The 11,889-nt window shown below is 38.7% G+C and overlaps 1 protein-coding gene across 1 annotated transcript in view; it reads left to right on the plus strand.

The window, feature by feature from the left end:
• Positions 1-11,889, plus strand: part of LOC102829695 (neuron navigator 3-like) — a 301,006-nt gene that overhangs the window by 229,470 nt on the left and 59,647 nt on the right. Inside the window, exon 8 of the mRNA XM_006876518.1 lies at positions 8,428-9,451. Coding sequence (XP_006876580.1) covers positions 8,428-9,451 — 1,024 coding nt within the window. The remainder of the gene's footprint in view (positions 1-8,427; positions 9,452-11,889) is intronic.

The raw sequence follows: 11,889 nt of genomic DNA on the forward strand, positions 1-11,889 counted from the left end.
GGTTCTGACCCATAGGGACCCTCTAGAGGATTTCCAAGGAGTGACTGGTGAGCTTGAACCACCAACCTTGTAGTTCAAGCCGAATGTGCAGTCTAGCGCATTAAACTACAGCGCCACACCTGGACTCCATATATATATTTTGTTGTTGTTGTTAAGTGCTGTTGAGTCGATTCCGACTCATAGCAACTCTGTTTAGGGCTTCCAAGGAGCAGCTGGTGAGCTTGATTCCAACTCATAACAACCTTGTATAGGATTTCCAAGGAGTGGCTGGTGGGTTTGAACTGTTGATGTTGTAGTTCAAACTGGCCTTGCGGCCCAGTGCTTATCCTACAGTGTCACACTTAGATCACTTTGGATTAAATCCTAGCTCTACCACATAGGATGCACTAGTTGTGCAGCGTTGCATGAATTGCTTTGTTTACACAGATTAAGCTCATGAGATATTTCATCCCTCCCCACCTCTTAGGGTTGTTGTGAAAACTAATGTGTGATTGTTGTTGTTGTTAAGTGCCGTCGAGTCAATTCCAACTCATAGCAACCCTGTATAGGGTTTCCAAGGAGAAACTGGTGAGCTTGAACAACCAACCTTGCAGTTCAAACAGCTTTACAGTCTGATGCATTAGCCCACAGCATCACGCCAGGACTGCTGGTTAAAAGCCTTAAATATCAATTAATAGCATTTTAGAAGAATTGATGCTTTTGAGTTATGGTGTTGGAAAAGAATATTAAAAGTGCCATGGCTTCCAAAAGAACCAATAGATCTGTATTGGGAGAAGTGCAGCCAGAGTGCTCCTTGGAGGCCAGGATGGCCAAACTTCATATCTCATATTTTAGACATATTGTCAGGAGGGACCAATCTCTGGAGAAGGATATCATGTTTGGTAAGGTGGAGGGTCAGAGAAAAAGAGGAAGACCCCCAGTGAGATGGATTGGTAAAGTGGCAGCATCAATGGGCTCAAGTGTGGCAACAATTGTGAGGTTGGCCTGGGATCGCAGTGTTTCGTTCGATTGTGCATAGGGTCGCTATGTGTCAATACCAACTCGATAGCACCTAACAACAACAACAACAACATAGAAGTCCTTGGATGGCACAAGTGGTTAAGTGCTTGAAGGTTGCCTGATAGTTGACAGTTCCAACTCACCTAGACTCCCCTCAGAAGACAGGTCTGGCAATTTGCTTCCAAAAGTCAAAACCTTGAAAACTGGATTGAGCAGTTCTACTCTGTGTACACGGGATTGCCATGGGTTGAAATCTACTCAATAGCAGAAGTAACAAACATTATTAAGCCAAAACCAACAGCATTATCATAGTTGTTATAAAATAATTACTATTATGATGTTTGTTATAGAGTAGAAAATGTGGCAAATTGCTTTTGAAGTTGATATTAAAGTGTTCAGATTAATTCAGCATGATGTCATGATGCATCTCTTCATAACATTCCCAACAGAATAGCCGCTGGTATTTGAAGTCCCATGTTTCTCTCCAATTGAATGTCCCAGTATATGTACACATGTACTTTTAAAATATAAACAAACAGAATAGTTATTTCCTTACAAAATTCTATAAAAGTTTCTCTTGCCTAGTGTGCGTTCACATCTCCCTTTGCTCATCTTTCTTGATCTTACAACTTTACAGGCCTCTCTGCTTCCTTTTCACTCCAGTTCTCTTTGCCACTTTTCTCTCTACCTCCCACTCAATTTGCATTTTAAAAATGCCAGCATGTGGTAGTGTTTATTATTTATGGATCGGTTTTCTATCCCCCCCCCATGAGATTATAAGGTGTTTTATGCAGAATACCCATTCAGTAAATATTAATAGACTCTATACCGGGTCCTGGTGTGATACTGCAAGTTAATGCACTGGACTGCAAAGTCAGTTTGATCCACAAGGTTAGTGGTGCAAGATTACTAGCCACTCCTCAGAAACCCTATATATGGTCGCTATGGGTTGGAACCAACTACAACAACAACAAACAGTGCCTAGACTGGATTCTATAGAAAGCAGGCACTACATATCATTGATTTGTTGCTGGATATAGTAGAAAACAGAGCCATGTACACTCAACAAAAATCAGCAAAACTGTGAATCTCTGTGGAAATACGTCAACATGCAGATAATTACTGAAGTTGAATAAATCATTGTGTTTGGAAGAATTCTTAGTTTCTAATTAAATCTGAGTTCTTGAGAAATTAATTTCACTTGCTATAATCCTATGCAAGGCATTAATTTGGCCGTTACTATTTTTGTTGGGTTCTGGGTTTTTATGTTCTAGGGATAAATTTTATAATTAACCAGACATTGAATGTATCCTTCTACATTTGATTACTACTATAATAGTTGACTGAATTGCTTTAGAATTTAAGCTAAATTCATTTCTAAGCTTTGCCACTCACAAAACTTGTAATCTTGGTCTAGTTAGTTAACCTCTTTGTGCCTCAGTTCCTTCATATGTAACATGGGGTTAGTAATGATTTTCAAAAACACCCATCATATAGTAGCTGGAGTGGAGTGGAGTGGTGGTGTGCCATGGAGTCGGTTCTGACTCATACTGACCTTGCATAGGGTTTCTGAGGGTGTAAATCTTTACAGGAACAAAAAGCCTCATCTGTCTCCCACGGAACAGCTGGTAGCCCAACTCATAACCACTATGCTACCAGAATTGGTAGGACTGAAATAGATATTTAGTCCTGTGCTTGTTTTACTGTATCCCAATATCCAAAACCCAAAGGTATTGAGTTGATTCCAACTCATAGTGATCCCATATAGTATTTCCAAGACTATAAATCTTTCTGCTAAAAGACAGTTGCGTCTTTCTCCCACAGATTGCTGAGTTTGAACCACTGACCTTGTGGTTCAAGTGGTTAATTCCACCAGTGCAAGCAGAAATCCTTTGTTTTATAGCAGGTTCTATGTAAATATAGGTGTCCTGGTGTGGCACCAAATAATAAGTACTGGACTGTTAACTTCAAGGTCATTATTTCAAACCCACAAGCTGCTCCTGAAAATCTTGTGTAGGATCTCTGTGAGTAACAACCAGCATGACAACATTTAACAACAGTGTAAATATTGGCTTATGACCTTATCACTACCCAGTGGATTATTTTTACTACTCTACCAAAGATATTTAGTCTCTAAAATAAAGATAAATGGCTGCTAACCAAAAGTTTAGAACTTTAATTCCACTAACAGGTACCTAGGAAGAAAGGCCTGGCAATCTATTTCTGAAAGATGTTGGTGGTGGCTGTGTGCCGTGGAGTCGGTTTCAACTCATAGCAACCCTGTACAGGGTTTCCGAGGCTGTAAATCTTTACGGGAGCAGAAAGCCTCATGTTTCTCCCATGGAACAGCTGGTAGTTTCGAACTATTGACCTTGCGATTCGCAGCCCGATTTGCAACCATGCTACCAGAGCTATTTCTGAAACATATATCATTAAAAAGCCCTTTGTAACACAGTTCTATTCAGACACAAATAGAGTTGCTATGGATCAGAATCGATTAGATGCAATGTTTGTATTGTTTTGCTTTGTTTTTAATAGCTAACAAATAGACTTCAGAAGTCTTTAACTGTAGAATGAGCACTAGACTGCTAACCACAAGTTTGGTGGTTCAAACCAACCAACTGCTCCTTCAGAAATCCTTACGGAGTTACTGTGACTCAGAACCAAGTTGATGGCATTTAACAATAAATCTAATACTGGCACATAGTGTTAGCAGAATCATTCCTTCTCTAGAAAGAAGAAGCCAATGACAGAATATAAACTGTAGAATGTAAGCATGAGAGATAAACCAAAGAAGATGAATAAAATGCTTTATGGGAAAGGTGCGTTTCACATGTATATATTTATTTTACTTGTAGAAATGTAGAAATATTCCATAAATATATTGGACGTGAAGAGAATGTATTCTGCTTCTATGCATATAGTTCCACTGAGCCTCTATGAATGGTATCACTGTAGCCCAGGAAAGCCGTGAGCACCAACATAGACCTACTTCCTTGCAATCTAAAAGACACCAGGCTGTCTCAATTACAAACCAAATCAAAGACCCTTTATGGTATAAACCACAAGCTCCAGGCATTCAAGGAGTCATGACTGAATGGTTGGGACTTTGACAACTCCCAGACAAAACAACAACAACAACAACAAAGAACCAAAAACCAGACCTCCTGCTATTGAGTCTATTCCGGGTTAGCAGCCCAATGTTTATCTCATTTTGCTAATCGCATTTCAAATGCAAGTATCTTTCTAGGCAAGTGATACACTAAGGGCATCAAAAACTTCAGGGAGAAATGGAAGGATAATGGAATTTTTCTGACAACTTGCTTCAAGCCTCCTCATACAGTTCAAAACCTTTACCTGGGTTGTCCACCTAGATGTTTTCAATATTTTAGGCCATTGTTTGCTCATTTTATTAGTCCAAGACCATCATACTTTCTTGCTTGTTCCTAGTACATTTTTCCGTGGCAGTGTAAGTATACCAAAATGGTACTGTCATTGGGTAACCAGATAATTTTATGACATTTAGGAGCTTCTATGTGAACAATAAGGATCCCTGGAGCTATAGATGATACGATCTGGACTTCTAATTGCAAGGCTGGGAGTTCAAACCAGTAGTCATTCAGCTGGAGAAAAATGGGGCTGTCTGCTCCCTAAAAGATTTACAACTTTGGGAACCCTATACAATGTTGTAATAAATCAGAACTGACTCAATAGCAACACACTTAGGGTTTTGTTTGTTTGTTTGTGTGCTATAGTGGCTAAGCAGACTTGGTTCACACCCACCAGTCACTCAGCAGGAGCAAGATGACGCTGTCTGCTTCTTACAGACTTACAGGGTTGCTATGTGTCAGAATTGATTCAGTGACAGTAGGTTTGGTCTTGGGGTCATGTGAAGAATCATCTGTTCATTGTTGGGCATTGCATTAGATGTTAAATATAAAACTATAGATAATACAGGCATAGTCTTTGCTTTCAAGGAGTGTACTATGTAGTAGAGGAAATATTTTCAGCACTGTGATAATAGTGGCAATAGAAGAAAACTTAGTTATAAAAAAATGTAGAGGGGCCACCTAATCTAGACTTGATGTTATGATGATCAAACATAGGGTTCCAGGTGAAGTTTTAAATTTTGTTTCATTTTGCTCTCTAGAGGATGTGAAATCAAACTGAGATGAGACCAAAGTAGAAATAAGTCTGGAGATCTATTTGGTTTGCATTGCCATAAGTATGTAGTCAATGTGTGAGAACCATTTAAATTTCTGACAAAGTATTTACATTCCCTGAAAAGGTTCGGTGTGGAAAATAAATTTACAACTATTCATATAGACAGTGTGAGACTATATGATACTCACTGAACTGCTAAGTGAGTTAAACATAAGGTCAGCAGTTCAAACCCATCAGCTGCTCTTAGAAGCCCTATACTGGATTGCTATGAGTTAGAACCAACTCGATAGCACTTAAAACAAGAGCAACATAACCTAGATCCTTAGCAAAGGTTGAAATTCTTTCACAAAAAGTAGAATTATCTGAGAAACTGAAGGCTTGGAAGCCTGCTTTTCTTAAATTAGTGAATGTTGTTGTTGTTGTTGTTGTTAAGTGCCGTCGAGTCGGTTCCGACCCATAGCGACCCTGTACAGGGTTTCCGAGGGTGTAAATCTTTACGGGAGCAGAAAGCCTCATCTTTCTCCCGCGGAGCGGCTGGTAGTTTGGAACCACTGACCTTAAGGTTCGCAGCCCGATTTGTAACCACTACGCTACCAGAGCTCCTTTAAATTAGTGAATACTCTGTTGTTTTTCAGAACACCATAATGTTTACACACAAACATAACAAATTTCTACACATATCCCAGATATCTAGGATTGTAACTTTACCTGGAAACTGGAAAGAGTGTCAACTTATCATTAGTTGCTATAAAATATAAATAGTACCATGTAAACATTGTAATTCTTCAGAGACCTTTTACATTTAAATTTTGAGCGCATAAGGTTTTTGTCAATTGGAAATGAGAAGTTGTAGATGGTAGTGAGAACTAGAAGTAAATATTAGTATACCAATTTGTCTAGAATATTATTGCTGTTCATATAAATGTTACATGTTTATTGCATTATTTTATAATTTTCAAAAAAAGTAAAACCTGCCTAATTCACTCAACATTAAACTAACAATTTGACCTCTTTTTTTTCTCTGTAACCTTATTATTTCCTTTTTTGAGTCTCAATTTCCTCTTAGGAAAAATAGATGAGACCAGTATTCCTTGACAGCTTCTTTAATCTATATTATTATTTTTTTATGACTTTCTGAAGAAAAAATTATAAATGACAATGTATATAGCTTTATCTTTATCTAAATGTAATGAAGTTTACAACAACAAATGTAATGAGCTACAATTTCTTCTAACTATTCTGAATTTTTTGAAATCTGTAAATATTATTAATAAAGATATCCTTTATAAAAGATTTCCAGTGGACATTTTATCAAAAATATCTTTACATCAATTTGTCACTATCTAGTCTAGCAATAGTACATTAACTAACTTACTTTATAATCCCCTTTCTGCCAAATAAAAAGAGGATGAGCGAAGGAGGTATTTAATCACTGATTATGTTAAATGACTTGCCCAACATTACATAGCTCCCAAATGTTAATTTTTGACAGAAAATTCAGTTCTTTTCCATTCTATACCTTGTTATAAAGCCCCTTCTTAAACATAAGGCATTAATCAGTGTTAGAACAGTTATATAAAGATAGCACTTAACAACATATTATAATGGGCTTTCTGAACTGAAATTATGCAAATACTAGTGCCTTGTGGAGTCCTGGTGTGTCACTACAGGATAAGCACTAGATTGTTAACCACAAGATCTGAGGTTCAAACCTACCAGCCACCTCTTGGGAATCCTATACAAGGTCACTATGAGTTGGGATCTACTGGACAACACAACAACAACAACAAGTACATTGTAATGTACTTATAGTAAGGTTTTATTTCCCTTTTCCTCTCAGTAAGTGGCTTGAGATTGTGTTAAAATTTAACGTTTGGGCAAATCACTACAAGAAACAGTAGCTATGTTGGTTAAGCACCTAGGCTCCTGTATCAGTTAAAATCCAGTGTGATCTTGAACAAGTTACTTAGTCTTTCTTTGCCTCTGATTTTTCTATCTGTAAAATGGGAGTAATAACATAATACACATTTCATAGGGTTTTTATAAGGATTGATATATAATTGAGCACAGAACAAAACAGATTTGTACTGTGCAGACCAATTTATGCAAGGATTTTTTTTTTCTTACTGCTATTGCAGTAAGCTCAAGTGTTACTATCCTTTCAACCTTCCATCCTGTAACTAGAGCACGTGAACTGCTCATATAGAGATTAGCATCACTCAGCATTTAAAGTGGATACCCATAACACTTGAGCTTACCACAATGTTGTTGTTAAGTACTATTGAGTCATTTCAGACTCAGAGCCACCCTGGATAGGGTTTCTGAGGAGCATCTTGTGAGTGGGAAGTAACCTATTGGTTCAAACCAACATTGTGGTCCAATGCTTATTTTACTGCGCCATCCAATACAATAGGAAAAAACATCTGTGTATAAGTGGGCCTGCACAGTTCAAACCAGTGTTGTTTAAAGGTCAATTGTGTTGTATGGAATATATAAGTTATTATATATCATAATTCTATATTGATTATATAGTGATTTATATGGATTAATTTATATATACAAGTGTTTGTTAGATTATTTGACATACATGGTACATATTTTAAAGATTCTTTTGCACATAATCTTTTTTTAATTAGCAAAAAAAATAAACCATGACTCATAAGCATATTTAATGAGCTAAGCATAAGCCAATTTCCCTGTGATTTAAAGAAGTGTCTCATTATTCATTATAAAATGTATTTCTTTTACAAACTATATGAAGTATCCATTTACTGGTGTGTTCTTCAATGGTAGCTGGCGTTAAAAAAAAAGTGTGTGTGTGTGGGGAGAATGGTTTAGGAGACAAATTTTGTTATTGTTATGTATTTGTGGCTAGCACAGCCCATTTGTTGTTGTTATTAAGTGCTGTTGTGTCACTTCTGGCTCATAGTGACCCAGTATAGGGTTTCTGAGGCTATAAGTCTTTGTGGAAAAAGAAAGTCTCATCCTTCTCCTGCACAAAGTCCATTTAAGTAGGGGTTATTTTAGAGGGGAAAAAAAAGAAGAAAAAAATTATCAGTGCCTTTTAAACATTCTTTCTTTTTAAACTGTGACACATAAACTAATTATATCACTGAAGTGGTTGATGCTACATAGCAGGTCTGCTTTCTGTTCAGATGCGTCTGTGCCTCGGTAGCTAAGAGATACTTAGGGTGAAATAGAGATGATTAAAACTAATCCTCTTTTCCTTTTCCTTTTTCCTTTTTTCTTTTTAAAAATGTTCAGATTCCTCCAAAGGACCTCAACCATCTTCAGGTGTAAATGGCAACATGCAGCCTCCCAGCACTTCTGGGCAGCCCTCTGCCTCTGCCATCCCTTCTCCTAGTGCCAGCAAGCCATGGCGCAGCAAGTCCATGAATGTCAAGCACAGTGCCACCTCTACCATGCTGACCGTAAAGCAGTCAAGCCCAGCAACCTCACCCACACCATCTTCAGAGAGACTGAAGCCACCTGTCACAGAAGGGGCCAAAACAGCTCCCTCAGGACAGAAATCTATGCTTGAAAAATTCAAGCTGGTCAATGCCCGGACTGCTTTACGGCCCTCGCAGACTTCCAGTTCAGGTCCCAGCGATGGTGGGAAGGATGACGATGCCTTTTCTGAGTCTGGTGAAGTGGAAGGTTTTAATTGTGGTCTGACCAGTGGTGGCTCAACAAATAGCAGTCCCAAAGTATCACCTAAACTGGCCCCTCCAAAAGCTGGAAGCAAAAACCTCAGCAATAAAAAGTCTTTGCTACAGCCAAAGGAAAAAGAGGAAAAGAACAGGGACAAAAGTAAAGTTTGCACTGAAAAATTAGTGAAGGAAGAGAAGGATCAGTTGACGGAAACAGCTCCAAAAAAGACCTCTAAGATTGCAAGCTTGATTCCAAAGGGTAGCAAAACAACCACAGCCAAGAAGGAAAGCTTAATCCCATCTTCTAGTGGGATTCCAAAACCTGGCTCAAAGGTGCCAACAGCAAAGCAAACTGTTTCACCTGGAAGCACAGCAAGCAAAGAGCCTGAAAAATTCAGGACTACCAAGGGAAGTCCTTCCCAGTCCATACCTAAGCCTATGACCACTGAGAAAGCAAACACATCCACCTACCCTGTTTCTTTGGAAGGCAGGGAAACTAGCCAAGCTTCCTCTGGTTCTTGTACCATGCCAGTGACACAAAGCGGTGGGCAGAGCATGGGAAATGGTGCTGTCCAACTTCCTCAACAACAGCAACATAGTCATCCAAATACTGCCACAGTCGCTCCATTCATTTATAGGTAAGGTGACTTTTATATGTCCAAATCTGTAAACACTGCATTGATTGATCTGCATAATCACAGTGTAATAAGAGAACTTGCTTACAAATAGTCATCTTCGAAAAATGTTTCATTCTGAAGATATAGACCTAGAATTTAATAAGGAGTTTTGTCTAGAAAAAAGATATCCAATATGAGCTAATTTTAATCTCTACCTCTTTCTTGAGAAATTGACCATATCACGAGTTAGCCTTGGCCATAAAAGGTCATCTGTGGTCAGAGGCAAGATACAACCCAGATGCCATGACTTGCTCTTTTGTTTATTACTATTATTATTGTCATTTATTTATGACATTTATATCTTCTTTAAAAAGAAGATTATGAAATGAGATACTATAGCTAAGAAATAAAGAATAGGACAGTGCGGTTTTGGTGGCGACAGAGACAGAACCAGGTAGGTAAGTCTCCATGGTAGAGGGATTGAAAACCCAGAGAAGCTGTATTCACGGAACAACACTAGAGATCTGAATCCAACATAAGGTGCAGGGCATTAGTTTCTGCACACGCAAGTAGGAAAATCATGGTATAAAGGAAAGTATTGTGAATAAGAATTGCTGGAGATGGGACTCCCTCTGCAGCCACCCCACCCGTGCAGAGTTCAGAGGGTGGGTCTATAGCCAGACCAGCACAGGGAACTCACACTAAAAGCAGCACAGTGACATTTGCCAAAGGAGGTGAGGGGGGATTCTACACATTTTTTTCCTTCTCTTCCCTGTCGTGCCTTCTTTGCCCAGCCTGGATGCCTTAAGGCAGGTGGGTGCACACACCCCCAAAAAAAGTCCAGTGCTGAGCCCACAGTTTTCCCACAGCACAGAGAGAAAGAGATTGTCAGATGCTTATGATGTCAGCCTCTGGGTCGCAGCCCTAAAATTAACTTGTGTGGGACCCTTTACTCTGGCCAATCTAGCAAGAAAAGAGCAGGCCTATCAGGCTTGACAGACAAACCATATTAACAATCTGTACAACCCAACATAAAAGGATGCAACTATATCAAGAATTATGTTGCACACAAGCAGATACCTAACTGACCTTCAGAGACAAAAATAGTAGACAAACTTTCTCCCATTAACTACTCAATATCTATCTGCACACATCTACAGTGGTGAATAGCAGAGGGACCTGAGTGAGTGAATACCCTCACCCACTGCTAGAGGCTTCTATGGTACACCCACACTATGTAGCAAGGTGACTGGCCAGTCGGCCACAGTTTTGTTATTGGTTCAAATTGGTGGTTTTCATTTCTGCTTTTATATTGCTTCTGCTTTTCGGCCGTTTGATCACACATTTTTCCTGGAGGTGGGAGCTTTTTCTTCCTATATTACCTGAGAAGAGACAACAATCGTGGCCATATAGCCAAGCCTCAAGCATACCCCATAATATTCCACCATTGAGACAAGAGCCAATAACAGCTGATAAGCATTACATGCAAAAAAGGAAGCCTATCTCCTGATCATATCCACCAAGAGACACCCAGTAAGCTTAATAACTCAACAACAAACATCCATTTAAGCATTAAAACTACTGGAAATGACCAAGAAAACACAACAAATGATCTCAAAACATGTCCAAAACCAGAAAAGAGTAACTGAAACAAATGAGCTGGAGTCAGACAAAGGCTCCGCAGAAGAAGAAGAGCAGGTTTTAGATTTGCCTGAAAAGGAATTCAGAAGAATGATATGGAAACAAATTCAAATGCTTCAAAAAGGGGTGGAGGAAAACAAGGAAGAAGTCAGGAAAGTACTACAGAGCAATCAAACAAGATTGAGACAACATTGGAAACAACTCAAAACCTGCAAAAAGAAATACAGATGATTAAGAATAAAATATCAGAAATGGAACAATACACTGAAAGGGGAAAAGAGCAGAATGGAAGAGATGGAAGCCAGAGACAGCGAGCTGGGAGACAAATTGCACAATACTGCTAAGATAGAAAAGCAAGCAGAAAAAGAATTAAAAACAAAAAACTGAAGAAACTCTAAGATTCATCTTGGATAACATGAAGAGGAACAACTTAAGAATTATTGGCATTCCGGAACAGGAAGAATCAGAGAAGTCCACAGAGAAGATAGCTGAAGAGCTTCTGGAAGAAAAGTTCTCTAACATCTTGAAAGATGAGAAGATAAACATTCAAGAAGCCGAATGTACCCCAGGAAGGACAGACCCCAAAAGAAAGTCACCAAGACATATAATAACCAAGCTCTCTAAAATCAAAGACAAGAAAGAATCCTAAAAGCAGCCAGGGAAAATATAAGTGTTACTTACAAAGGCATGCAAATCAGATTAAGCTCTGACTATTCAAAGCAGAAACCATGCAGGCAAGAAGGCAATGGGGAAACATATACAAAACCCTAAAAGAAAAACATATACAAAATGCAACCAAGAATCGTCTATCCAGCAAA

This window comes from Chrysochloris asiatica, unplaced genomic scaffold (assembly GCF_000296735.1).
Source record: "Chrysochloris asiatica unplaced genomic scaffold, ChrAsi1.0 scaffold00387, whole genome shotgun sequence".
Lineage (NCBI taxonomy): Eukaryota > Metazoa > Chordata > Mammalia > Afrosoricida > Chrysochloridae > Chrysochloris > Chrysochloris asiatica.